This window comes from Salvelinus alpinus, chromosome 13, assembly GCF_045679555.1.
Source record: "Salvelinus alpinus chromosome 13, SLU_Salpinus.1, whole genome shotgun sequence".
Taxonomy (NCBI): domain Eukaryota; kingdom Metazoa; phylum Chordata; class Actinopteri; order Salmoniformes; family Salmonidae; genus Salvelinus; species Salvelinus alpinus.
In genome coordinates this window covers 29,363,408-29,377,683 of record NC_092098.1, presented here as the reverse complement: position 1 = coordinate 29,377,683, position 14,276 = coordinate 29,363,408, and the positions used below count along the sequence as shown (strand labels likewise).

General features: G+C 45.3%; 1 protein-coding gene across 5 annotated transcripts in view; it reads right to left on the bottom strand.

The window, feature by feature from the left end:
- LOC139538061 (angiomotin-like) overlaps positions 1-14,276 on the bottom strand; it is a 54,755-nt gene that overhangs the window by 25,894 nt on the left and 14,585 nt on the right. For 2 of the 5 annotated variants that reach the window (XM_071340008.1, XM_071340007.1), the window contains 5 exons: positions 9,608-9,827; positions 8,953-9,031; positions 8,760-8,820; positions 6,472-7,498; positions 1,209-1,794 (listed from right to left, as the gene is read on the bottom strand). In XM_071340008.1, coding sequence (XP_071196109.1) covers positions 1,209-1,794; positions 6,472-7,498; positions 8,760-8,820 — 1,674 coding nt within the window. In that variant the 5' untranslated portion in view covers positions 8,953-9,031; positions 9,608-9,827. Of the gene's footprint in view, positions 1-1,208; positions 1,795-6,471; positions 7,499-8,759; positions 8,821-8,952; positions 9,032-9,607; positions 9,828-12,606; positions 12,797-14,276 lie in introns of those variants that run through there. The other 3 variants (XM_071340009.1, XM_071340011.1, XM_071340010.1) reach the window with 3 other exon arrangements.

Sequence of the window (14,276 nt, the reverse complement as noted above, 5' to 3'; positions counted from 1 at the left end):
TAATTACAGATAAATAGTCAGTTTCAACCGCTGTCCGGGTGGCTGGTCTCAGACGGTCCCGCAGGTGAAGAACCCGGAAGTGGAGGTCCTGGGCTTGCGTGGTTACACGTGGTCTGTGGTTGTGAGGCCGGTTGGACGTAATGCCAAATTCTCTAAAACGACGTTGGAGGCGGCTTATGGTAGAGAAATTAACATTCAGCTCTGGTGGACATTCCTGCAGTCAGCATGTCGATTGCATGCTCCCTCAAAACTCGAGACATCTGTGGCATTGTGTTGTGTGACAAAACGGCACATTTTAGAGTGGTCTTTTATTGTGCACCTATGTAATGATCATGCTGTTTAAATCAACTGATTGATATTCCACACATATCAGGTGGATGGATTATCTTGACAAAGGAGAAATGCTCACTAACAGGGATGTAAACATGTGTGCACAAAATTTGACCGAAATAAGCTTTTTGTGCATATGGAACATTTCTGGGATCTTTTATTTCAGCTCATGAAACATAGGACTAACACTTTACATGTTGCATTTATATTTTTGTTTAGTATAGTTTTTCAAATCCAAATAGCACTTTTCAGTAGTGCTCAAAGCATGACATTCTGAGAGCAGCATTTATCTTTCAACTACAAGCAATGAGCTCCAATCAGTCCTCCATGACAACAAAATCCTAGGCCAATTAGTCCTTCGTTTTGGGGTTATGCTCAGGTATAACAATTTGGCTAATCTATATTTCCAAGTCCTATTCTTGAAGATCAAGGGGTATTAAATTAATTGATATAGCCTAATTGTATTATTATCTTAAGTAGAAAGCAATGGGTTAGAAGAAGCCTACATAACCAACACATAAAGTAAAATGCAACATCCATTTATGACCAGCTATGTAAACTCTAACATTGACTGACTCATCCTTCAATAGATGTTGTTCAATTGGTAATATTCATTTTTAAAATCAGATTGTATGACTTTGTGGCTGTGCCAGCTACAAACCTGTGCATCTTAAGGGAAAAAATTATCTAAAAGTAACTGAAAGTATTCAGATTACGTTACAGAGTTTGGGTAACCCAAAAGCTATGTTACTGATTACAATTGTGGACAGGTAACTAGTAACTGTAACAGATTATATATAGAAAGTAACCTACACAACTCTGGTGATCCTGCCTAGCATTTTAAATGTGTAAACGATCAACCTTTACCCCCCTTTTACCTTCTGCAGCTTGTTGACCTTATCAGAGCACACCACCATCTCCTGCTTGAGCAGCCTGTTCTCTTCTGACAGCATGTCCACCATCTGCTGGGCGCGTGCCATCATGGCGAAGGGGTCCCCCTGGGGATGGGGGTAGTGCTGGGGAGGGTGGCCCTGGGATGACTGGGAGTGGTACTGTTGGTGCTGGAGTTGTTGTTGCTGCTGCTGCTGCTGCTGTTGTTGTTGTTGCTGCTCCTGCTGTTGTTGTTGCTGTTGTTGAAATTGGTGGTGGTGCTGCTGCTGGTGGTGCATCCTGGAGGTGGAGCCGTAGGGGTCGTGTGGGAAGCCGTGGCCCCTCTGAAGTGGAGGGTGAATGGCCCCAGGGCAGTACAGGTCTCCCTGGTGTGATCCAGGGCCCTGGGGGCCCATGGAGGAGTAAGGATCCCCTTGGGGGTGGGGGGGTGTGTGGGATGGGTGAGAGGCACTGAGGAGACTATTGAGGGTGGAGGACTGGGCTCGGGACAGAGAGCCCACAGAGGTGACAGAGGAGGTGGGGCTGTGGTGATGGACAGATCTCTGGGAGTGGACCGAGCTCTCCTTATTGGATCTGTGGACACGACAGCCAATCAGAGAGGTTAAAACTAAGAAAGGAATATCAGTTGGTTTACCGTATGACTTTATGTGGGTCTCCAACAGTCGATAGATAGAAATGATGATACTATCTTAGTGCTTGTTTTAGTATACAACAAAACATATCACCAGGCAAAACATATACAATGATACTATCCGTTTACTATGGTGATTCACCTGCCATACGCCAACAAGTCTGGGTTTTTTCCAACTGACAAAAAAACAATTGTGAACCACTTTGGAAATAAGCAAACATTCCTGTGTCTATAAGGGACCTCATCAGAGAGCGAACAATCATGTCGCCACAGGTTTTAGCTGATGATAAAAATTCTGCGGTACTCATCTCTGTTTGCCAGTGATTTACTTTGAGGTAAACGAATAAGCAAGCAGGAGGGAAAACAGGCAGAACAGGATCTCTATCCCTTCTATCCAGACAACTGGCACTGGCTCTGTTTCTGTCTCTGTGTGTCTCTCTGTGTGTGTGTGTGTGTGTGTGTGTGTGTGTGTGTGTGTGTGTGTGTGTGTGTGTGTGTGTGTGTGTGTGTGTGTGTGTGTGTGTGTGTGTGTGTGTGTGTGTGTGTGAGAGAACCAACAGGCATTGGAGACATGCCTTACTCCTCAGCCTTCCAGCTAATCAATAAACCTGTTCACCTCAACAGACAGCCTGGCAGTCAAGTAGGAAGGCAAGCAGGCAGGCAGGGAGGTAGGAAGGTAGAGAGGCAGGCAGGCAGGCAGACCGGCAGGCAGGCAGACCGGCAGGTAGGGAGGCAGGCAGGTAGGGAGGCAGGCAGGTGGGTAGACAGGTAGGTAGGTAGACGGGTAGGCAGACAGGTAGTTAGGCAGACAGGTAGGTAGGTAGGGAGAAAGGCATGTAGGTAGGTAGTCAGACAGGTAGGTAGGTAGAGAGAAAGGCATGTAGGTAGGTAGGCAGACAGGTAGGTAGGTAGGTAGGTAAGGAGAAAGGCATGTACAGTGGGGAGAACAAGTATTTGATACACTGACAATTTTGCAGGTTTTCCTACTTACAAAGCATGTAGAGGTCTGTAATTTTTATCATAGGTACACTTCAACTGTGAGAGAAGGAATCTAAAACAAAAATCCAGAAAATCACATTGTATGATTTTTAAGTAATTACTTTGCATTTTATTGCATGACATAAGTATTTGATCACCTACCAACCAGTAAGAATTCCGGCTCTCACAGACCTGTTAGTTTTTCTTTAAGAAGCCCTCCTGTTCTCCACTCATTACCTGTATTAACTGCACCTGTTTGAACTCGTTACCTGTATAAAAGACACCTGTCCACACACTCAATCAAACAGACTCCAACCTCTCCACAATGGCCAAGACCAGAGAGCTGTGTAAGGACATCAGGGATAAATTGTAGACCTGTACAAGGCTGGGATGGGCTACAGGACAATAGCCAAGCAGCTTGGTGAGAAGGCAACAACTGTTGGCACAATTATTAGAAAATGGAAGAAGTTCAAGATGACGGTCAATCACCCTCGGTCTGGGGCTCCATGCAAGATCTCACCTCGTGGGGCATCAATGATCATGAGGAATGTGAGGGATCAGCCCAGAACTACACGGCAGGACCTGGTCAATGACCTGAAGAGAGCTGGGACCACAGTCTCAAAGAAAACCATTAGTAACACACTACGCCGTCATGGATTAAAATCCTGCAGCGCACGCAAGGTCCCCCTGCTCAAGCCAGCGCATGTCCAGGCCCGTCTGAAGTTTGCCAATGACCATCTGGATGATCCAGAGGAGGAATGGGAGAAGGTCATGTGGTCTGATGAGACAAAAATAGAGCTTTTTGCTCTAAACTCCACTCGCCGTGTTTGGAGGAATAGAAGGATGAGTACAACCCCAAGAACACCATCCCAACCGTGAAGCATGGAGGTGGAAACATCATTCTTTGGGGATGCTTTTCTGCAAAGGGGACAGGACGACTGCACCGTATTGAGGGGAGGATGGATGGGGCCATGTATCGCGAGATCTTGACCAACAACCTCCTTCCCTCAGTAAGAGCATTGAAGATGGGTCGTGGCTGGGTCTTCCAGCATGACAACGACCCGAAACACACAGCCAGGGCAACTAAGGAGTGGCTCCGTAAGAAGCATCTCAAGGTCCTGGAGTGGCCTAGCCAGTCTCCAGACCTGAACCCAATAGAAAATCTTTGGAGGGAGCCGAAAGTCCGTATTGCCCAGCGACAGCCCCGAAACCTGAAGGATCTGGAGAAGGTCTGTATGGAGGAGTGGGCCAAAATCCCTGCTGCAGTGTGTGCAAACCTGGTCAAGAACTACAGGAAACGTATGATCTCTGTAATTGCAAACTAAGGTTTCTGTACCAAATATTCAGTTCTGCTTTTCTGATGTATCAAATACTTATGTCATGCAATAAAATGCAAATTAATTACTTAAAAATCATACAATGTGATTTTCTGGATTTTTGTTTTAGATTCCGTCTCTCACAGTTGAAGTGTACCTATGATAAAAATGACAGACCTCTACATGCTTTGTAAGTAGGAAAACCTGCAAAATTGGCAGTGTATCAAATACTTGTTCTCCCCACTGTAGGTAGGTAGGTAGACAGGTAGGTAGGTAGGTAGACAGGTAGGTAGGTAGGGAGAAAGGCATGTAGGCAGGCAGGCAGGCAGGCAGGCAGGCAGGCAGGCAGGCAGGCAGGCAGGATGATATATGAAGGACAGGTCAGTCGCCCTCCAGCACTGTGTGTGTAGGCAATGACCCCGATTATGACTGAAAGTCACAGAGTTCAAGGATAAAAGCCTAAATCACCCCTAGGAATGTTAAAGAGAAGGTCTCAATTATTATTACTCAAGACTAGGGTTGGGCGGTATACTGTATATACCGTTTCCCGGGGTGTTTCGAAATACCCTTGGTATGATTTTCCAATAACGTCAATACAGTTTTTGTTTTATAAATTTGATTATTTGGACTTTTTAAATAAATACCTGCAGTCAACAAGTGCACTAAATAATAGATAAAGCAGATTGTGTAATTTTTCATTATGATGCATACTGGTACTAGTTTCTCATACTAGCAAGTCACGTGTGTTAATTTACAAAAATGCACAACGAGCAAAACAGATGCTTTGTGAGGTGAGTCACTCCTGCAGCGCAATTTACAGTGTCTTCAGAAAGTATTCATACCCCTTGACTTATTCCACATTTTGTTGTGTTAGTCTAATTTCAAAATGGATTCAATATTTAAAAAATGCCTTACCAATCTACACACAATAATGACAAAGTGAAAACATGTTTCAATTCTCATCACAATTCTCTCTATATGGTATAGTTTCTGCTCTGACATGCACTGTCAACTGTGCGACCTTATATAGACAAATGTGTTTATTTTTAAATCATGTCCAAACAATTGACTTGGCCACAGGTGGGCTCCAATCAAGTTATTGTGACATCTCAAGGATGATCAAAGGAAATTGGATGCACTTGAACACAATTTGGAGTGTAATAACAAATGGGTGTAAATTAGATTTCTGTATTTCATTTGAAATAAATTAGCAAACATTTCTAAAAACATGTTTCCACTTTGTCATTATGGGGTATTGTGATGTCATTATGGGGTATTGTGATGTCATTATGGTGTATTGTGATGTCATTATGGGGTACTGTGTGTAGAAGGATGATTATATATCTTTTTTTACCATTTTGAATTCAGGCTGTAACACAGCACAATGTGGAATTAAGGGGTATGAATACTTTCTGAAGACACTGTAAGTAAGGCGACGAAGTTACAAGAAAATCACAGCAAATTTTTGCCAGCTATATATCTTATAACTATTCAATTAACTATGTAAGATTTGCCAAATAAATTCTCTCCAGCTGGGTTTTACTAACTTGCTAATGTTAACTAAGATGTTTGGTGCAGTATATCAAGTGAAAATGTGCATGAAAACTAGTTGTCTATCGTTGAATAACAAAAAACACTTCGTACAGACGGAAAAAAAACAGAACACCAAAACAAAAACGTCACAATTTTGTAATAATATATGCGCAAACTGTTTAGACTGGGAAGTATACAGTAAGCTTAAGTAGTTAATGTTTGCATTTGCTCGTTAGCATTTACCTAGCATTCGCTATGGGAATTCCTTAGTACCTGTTAGCATTTCTTTAGCATTCTGGTAACTGACGTTTTATACAAACTTTTTTTACGTTAGATTTTCTTTTGCCCCTTGTGTGCACTGCCAGTAATACTGTATATCCCAGGATTGCACAGGCACGGTATGAAGGTATGTAATTCTGGATACCATCCAATCCTACTCAAGACGCAGCAAGTATACGAATTGTTGAAGCTTTGGACAGCACACCAGCAGAGACTTTAAATAAATGCAGTAAATATACATTCCTTAGCCAGCAGACAAGGGGCAGTCTGTGTCTCTAGGGCCATGTTGGGAGAGTGTGTGTGTTTCTCAGCTGAGTCAGGTGTGCGTGATTCAACTGAACAAGACAATGGGAGCAGATTTTTTTAGCTAAGTTCTGGTAGCCACATCAACAACATTAAATTAAAGTTTGATACTATAGTAACAGTGATACAGCTCAGACAGACAGGATGTTCACTCGGACAGTCAGACCCACAGTGAGTCAGTACGGAGTGAAGTATGTTCATCTTACTCACCTGAAGGAGCCGTACTCTGGTGGAGGCTGGTAGCGGACGTGTGGCACCTCGTTCCTGCCCTGGTCCCTGGGCCGATGCTCCTGGTAATAGTGCCCTCCTTGCTCCTGATGCTGCGGCTGCTGTTTGGAAGGGGAGCCCATGTTCTTGAAGGGGTAGTCAGGTGGGGGGCCCCGGTGCTGGCCTGAGGGCTTGTAGTAATCCCCCGGGGGACCTGGAGGGGGAAGCTGGGGGGAAAGGGGGGCACTGGTGATGGGGGCGTGGGCCTTGACCCCGCTGGTGGCCAACGAGAGCTGCATGAGGCGCTCAGAGAGGGAACGTACGTGACCCTGCTTCAGGTCCTTAAGTCCGTCGTCCTGATGCACTTTGCCCCCGGTGCTCAGCCGCTGCACCGTTGGACGCCCCTCCGTACGCACCTTGCCGTTGTTGGTTGCAGCTGTCACGTAAAACGCAGCGCCCACCGACGGAGGCAACTGTTGTTGTTGTTGATGTTGGTGTTGTTGATGTTGCTGGTGGTGCGGGTGGCCCCGGAAATACTGTGACTGCACCTTGGCCTCTTCGTAGGTGGGCAAGTCCTCGGGGTTGGGACCCTGGCTGCTCCCTCCCCCACCACCACTCATTCCTCCTCCTCCTCCACTACTACCCCCGCCGCGGGAGCCCAGCTTCTCCATGCCACTGTCTGCCTGCAGCTCCTGTCCCTGAGGCTCCTGCCGGGCGATGTGGGGCACCATAGAGTCGTGCCGTTCATCGTTGGGGCCTCCATGGCCCGGGTAGCCCCCGCTCACCCCACCCTCCTGCTGCTGCCTCTGCTGCTGCTGTTGTTGTTGTTGATGTTGCTGCTGTTGCTGCATGGCCAGCTGGTAGTTGCGTCCCTCACCATAGCGCATCTGCTCCTGTAGGAGTCGCTGCAGGACGGTGTTGTTGCTGCCGCTGCTGCTGCTGGACGTTTCGTCGGCCACCGGCCTCATTTCAGTTTCCCGAAGACCACGCACCTCATGGAAGGATGAGCTGCGCCCGCGATCGATGTTCCCTGGGAGAGGGTAGGGTGGGACGAAGGAGGGTGGGTGAGGTGAGGAAGGATTGAAGAGAGGGGTTGAGATGGAGAGAGGGTGAAAACAGGGAGATAAGTGATAGGGGAGAGAGGCGTTAGGGTAGGCGGGTGGGGAGAGATGGAGAGGGGGAAAAGAAGGGAGAAATGTGGGGGGGGAATAGAGGAGACAAAGTCAGAGAACACACAAGCCCTTTACCAACGACCCCTAACGCTCATCATGAGAGTCATAGCTGAGCATACTGAACACTAGACATGAGTGATGTTAAGGTGAAACACATAATGGAGATGAAAACAATGACAAAGGGACTGAACCACCACTATGCTCTGAGAAACGTAAAGAAGACGTGAACCCCCCTGCAACTACTCAAGATGCAGTTCAGACCAAAACAGAAAAAAGCATATCAAAACACAACTCTTAACACTTTGACAGCTGGGTAGCATTGGAGGGTATATTATTGGTTTTAAAAGGCCAAATCTGGTGCTTACAAGTGCCGGTTTCTAAGGCTTTTTGGAGCCAAACTACAAATATGACTATATGACACCATCGTCAGCAGAAATACTGACTTATAGTCAGGCCAAATTGATGGTTACCCAAACCAACCGATTACATGGTACTAAATCCCAGAGTCAGAGCATTTAGGACTACCCAGGTGTGTATACTGTAACCCCACTCCCCTTGTGCAGGACAGGAGAGAACATCTGATTATTACTGTCAACATGCAGTGTGCACTACTATCGTCGAAATGAATCATGACCATTTTTACACACCCAACTATTTTTATCATTACCCAGCAGATAATTTGCAAAATGATTGATTAAAAAATCAAAACTCTTTTATCCCAAGCTAGGCATGTGAGTGGTAGACATATGACAATCATACAGTAGGGGAAGGCACATGTGTTTTAGTAAAAACAAAGTCAAAGTAGAAACCACCCAGGGCATGTTAGCTGTGAATTAGCTAACATGCCTGCAGGTCTAAATCAAACACACTCATTTCCGAAGAGTGTAAATTTAGGCTTTAACTACATCCAATAAAAAGCCACAAGCAAGTGTTACGCTTAAAGGGCTTCACTAGATTAAGGAGTTCTTTTGAAACTTCCTCAATGTTTTTGGGGTGGGATTTCAAACTGGGTTCTATGGAGTGGTTTCCACTGACAACCTTGAATGCCATTAAAGAGAAATTGTGGTTAAAGATAAAGAGGCACCATCTACAAAGTAAAGAAGAAGGTGAAATTATTACATCTATTGCTTTCTGATATTCTTCTCATTCTCAAGGAGGATGAAGCTTTTTTCCGAAACATCTGTGGTAAATAAATATATATAAAAAAGTCAGCTTTGGGGCCATCCGCACGCGGGGCTCTCTTCCAAGTCGAAGAAGGAAAAGAGAGAAAAAAAATGAATGTCACAATGGTAGTATACTCTCCCCGACATACTTCGACTGCTATTTCCTGCCGCTTTTCCCCCAAATCTTCTCCTTTCTGACTCCCCCTCTTCAGAACCAACTAGTACCAACTAGGACAATGGACAAATGGAGGATGGAACAGAAACAAAACAAAAACACACAACTGAAAATAAATGTTTGAGAGAAATGGAGGATCCACTGATATGACAGAAGGAATTGTTTTGACATGGCGAGACACAGTGACTTATGGGTTGTTTAAAGGCTGCTGCGTGCCTGCCTGCCACACAGAGAAAGCAGGGAATCTGACAGGCAGGCAGGCAGCACACTGGACCCCGAGTAGGCGTTTCACATAGTAGTCTCTACTCTGTACTAATGCTACATTATGAAATGACATTGGCATTCAGATTCGTCTACTTCTATTCAATCAAATTCAATAAGTGGTAAAACTACTACTGTGCCAGCAGAATTGTTAGGTTGCTTGAAATCAAAACTCAGTCATACTGTACTGGCTTGTTTAAAATCTGCTCATTAACTTTTCCTCTACCCCCCACCTCTGTGATTTCATAACCCCTGCAATCTAAATGCAGAAGACACATTTCAGTTGAATGCATTCAGTTGCACAACTGACTAGGTATCCCCCTTTCCCCTCCCTATATGTATCCGACTCCCTCCCCATGGTCACCTACCTGTGTGGCTGTTCTCACCGCGCTCCTCCGGCACCGCTCTGACTAGGCTCTGCTGCTCATGGTGCTGCCGCTGTTGGGGGGGGGGGGGGGGGACAGGTACCGAGATGGGTGTCTCCAAGGGGTACGGTGGGGGTCTCCTCCTGGTCCTGTAGCGTCACCAGTTCCTCCAGGTGCTCCAATGCATAGAGGCGCTGGTCCACGTCACTTAGCCCCAACCACTCTGCAACAGGAAGAGCCACTCTCAACCAACCAACCTCAACAATAGGGGTGGGGTCCGGTATGCACGGCCGCAGGAGACGCACAGGGGAAGAGGAGGGGCGGGGATTTTGGGAATGTAAAATAGGGGACACTTTCAGTGAAGTCTTTTCCTCTTCTGGTTCGGCCGTGAGCAGAGAGCGAGGGCCAGAGTGAGCCTTGCACCATTCAGCTGTGTGAATGTCTGGGCAGGTTATGGGAAGTAGGGGTGTGTATGTTCGGTGTTGTGTTTGTGTGTGTGTGTGTTTGTTTTCAGTGTGTGTGTGCACACTTGTGTGCGTGTGTGTGGGTCGGCCTTTCGTTGGAATCAAACACAGGATGTGAGGATGTGCAGGGTTCAATCAGAACAGAGAGAAAATGGAGAGCTGAGCTGCTCTTGACAAAACAAGACAACTCCCATCTCTGTGTGAACCAGAGGTGATTTTCTGGACACAATCTTTCCTGGCGACGTTACCGAACATTGGTGTTATTGTGAAACCCAGTTTGGAGTCGGCAGACTCAGCCAAAGAGAAGCAGTTACAGCTAAAACAAGAGTTCAAGTGCTTGGAACAACAACTTTGAAAGAGAATGTCAGATTAAATGTTCTTCACTCTCTGTCAAAAGACGTTTGGAAGTGGGTGAAATCTATAGTAGAATAGAATAGGGGATAGTAGAATCCATTTCGGTAGCCATACAGCGCACACACATGCACATACACGCGCACACACGCACACGCGCACGCGCACACACACAGAGACACAGACACGCACACCGCCTTTCCTCTAACACAGCGAGAGCAATCAGAACTGATAAAGCCAGATTTGGATTCTCAAAACACACACCCCCACGAAGACACGTACAGTACATACACTTACAAAAACACATACAGTACCAGTCAAAAGTTTGGACATACCAACTCATTCAAGTTCGTTTCTGTTGAATAATAGTGAAAACATCAAAACTATGAAATACCACATATGGAATCATGTAGTAACCAAAAAAGTGTTAAACAAATCAAAATATATTTTAGATTCTTCATAGTAGCCACCCTTTGCACACTCTTGGCATTCTCTCAACCAGCTTCACCTGGAATGCTTTTCCCACAGTCTTGAAGGAGGTCCCACATATGCTGAGCACTTGTTGGCTGCTTTTCCTTCACTGCAGTTCAACTCACCCCAAACCATTTCAATTGGGTTAAAGTCGGGGGATTGTGGAGGACAGGTCATCTGATGCAGCACTCCATCACTCTCCTTCTTGGTTAAATAGCCCTTACAGACTGGAGGTGTGTTGGGTCATTGTCCCGTTGAAAAACAAATGATAGTCCCACTAAGCTCAAACCAGATGGGATTGCGTATCGCTGCAGAATGCTGTGGTAGCCATGATGGTTAAGTGTGCCTTAAACTCTAAATAAATCACAGACAGTGTTACCAGGAAAGCACCCCCACACCATCACACCTCCTCCTCCATGCTTCTTGGTGGGAACCACACATACAGTGATCATCCGTTCACCTACTCTGCGTCTCACAAAGATACAGCGGTTGGAACCAAAAATCTCAAATTTGGACTCATCAGACCAAAGGACACATTTCCACCCATCTAATGTCCATTGCTCGTGTTTCTTGGCCAAAGCAAGTCTCTTATTCTTATTGGTGTCCTTTACTAGTGGTTTCTTTGCAGCAATTCAACCATGAAGGTCTCTGAACAGTTAATGTTGAGATGTGTCTGTTACTTGAACTCTGTGAAGCATTTCTTTAGGCTGCAATTTCTGAGGCTGGTAACTCTAATGAACTTATCCTCTGCAGCAGAGGTAACTCTGGGCCTTCCTTTCCTGTGGCGGTCCTCATGAGAGCCAGTTTCATCATAGCGCTTGATGGTTTTTGCAACTGCACTTGAAGAAACTTTCAAAGTTCTATGAAATTTTCAGGATTAACTGACCTTCATGTCTTAAAGTAATGATGGACTGTCATTTCTCTTTGCTTATTTAAGATGTTCTTGCTATAATATGGACTAATATGGTCTTTTACCATAAAGGGCTATCTAACACTTTTTTGGTTACTACATGATTTCATATGTGTTATTTCATAGTTTTGATGTCTTCACTATTATTCTACAATGTAGAAAATAGTAAAAATAAAGAAAAAACATTGAATGAGTAGGAGTGTCCAAACTTTTGACTGGTAATGTACATTCACGTGAAAACAAATGTAGACACACAATCACACTCTTGATAGGACGGTATGAGTAAGACAATCAGTATCACAACAAGGACTAATCACCCTCCCCTCTGAAAAATGACTTCCAGATGGTCCCGTCATACTCCCTCCCCTCCTCACCCGTCTCCCCCCGTTTGCTGATGCTCAAATTGTAAGTTCCTTGACTGTTTCAGATAAACAGTTTATTCTGTAGCCAGAGCTGGCCACAGTGCATTCGGGGAATCTGGCATTCCGGTCCCTCCTCAGATAGGTCTCCCTGTAAGTCGTCCCAGTGGCTTTGACCTCTGTGTGTGTGTATGTGTGTGTGCGTGCTTGTGTGGGTATGTGGATTATGTCAGCCAGCATACCTGAGCTAGCCTGGGTCTCAGCAGTACCTACAGAGCGCAGCTATGACATTCACCTCAACACTCACACGGTTTGAAATTCCACTATCAGGATTTGAGCAGTAACATTCAATTTCATTGCTCACATCCATCCACCTTGTTTGAAATACCACTGCCATGATGTATCTCAACTGCAACTTCACACAAAGTATTAAAAAGGATCACATACCAAGGGAGCAGTAGGCTACAATGAAATATCATGAGATATTCCACAGAACCAAAAGAATGCCAAGAGATCCAGCCTGCTTTATTCAATCCAATTTTCCCACAGAGCAGCTCAGTAAAGCAGTTACACACTGCTCTCAGCTTGTACCTTCGTTCTGCAAGAGCTACCAAGGCACACCTCTCTCTCTCTCCCCCTCCTTCCCTCCCTCCCTCCCCCTCATTCCAGCAGGTGGGGCTGCGACCGGGAGGACAGGTGAATCTGTAGGCCCTCCAGGATCTCGTCACACCCTCATACCTGAGTGCTGGCGTAACTGCTCCTTTACACCGTTTACCATTAGCCCGCCCAGCCACCTGCTGCTTCACCACACACTTCCTCTTTAGAGAGGGCCTGCGCACACAGGTTCAGGTTCCCGTTGGTCCTAGATCAGTGAGTCAGGGGCAGACAGGCCCACAAAGTTGGAAGGGCTGGAAAAGCTGTGCTGGAGTTAGTCAGTCTCTCTACAAAAACCATAAAGGGAGAGGGAAGAGAGGGAGACAGACACAAAAATAGAGTTTGAGTGTGAAATAGAGAGAAAAAGAGAGTGAGTGGGTTTGAGTGTAAGAGAGAAAGAGAAAGTAATATAGCAAGACAACATAACTCCCTCCCTCCCTCTCTCTGAGAGATCAATTTAATTAAAATGGCATCATTCATAGGTAGCCAGCCATGTTCTCAGTCGTAAAGGCTTATGACCAGTGTCACCTCAGTGAAACATACAGGTAACTGCCAAAATAAAAGAAACACCAACATAAAGTGTCTTAATAGGGCATTGGGCCACCACGAGCCAGAACAGCTTCAATGCACCTTGACATAGATTCTACAAGTGTCTGGAACTCTATTGGAGCAACACGACACCATTCTTCCACGAGAAATTCCATAATTTGGTGTTTTGCTGATGGTGGTGGAAAAAGATGTCTCTGGTGCCGATCCAGAATCTCCCATAAGTGTTCAATTGTGTTAAGATCTGGTGACTGAGACAGCCATGTCATATGGTTACATCGTTTTCATGCTCATCAAACCATTCTGTGACCACTGATGACCTTTGGATGGGGGAATTGTCATCCTATGGGGGCATAGTCATGGCAGCCTAAATAAAGGCCAAAATAATGGCCTGCCCAGCATTTTTATACATGACCCTAAGCATGATGGGACGTTAATTGCTTAATTAACTCAGGAACCACACCTGTGTGGAAGCACCTGCTTTCAATATATACTGAACAAAATTATAAACGCAACATGCAACAATTTTAAATATTCTACTGAGTTACAGTTCATATAAGGAAATCAGTCAATTGAAATACATTCATTAGAACCTAATCTATGGATTTCACATGAATACAGATATGCATCCGTTGGTCACAGATACCTTAAAAAAAAGTTAGGGGCGTGGATCAGAAAACCAGTCAGTATCTGGTGTGACCACCATTTGCTTCATGCAGCACAACACATCTCGTTCGCATAGAGTTGATCAGGTTGTTGATTGTGGCCTGTGGAATGTTGTCCCAATCCTCTTCAATGGCTGTGCAAAGTTGCTGGATATTGCCGGGAACTGGAACACGCTGTCGTACACGTCAATCCAGAGCATCCCAAACATGCTCAATGGGTGACATGTCTGATGAGTATGCAGGCCATGGAAG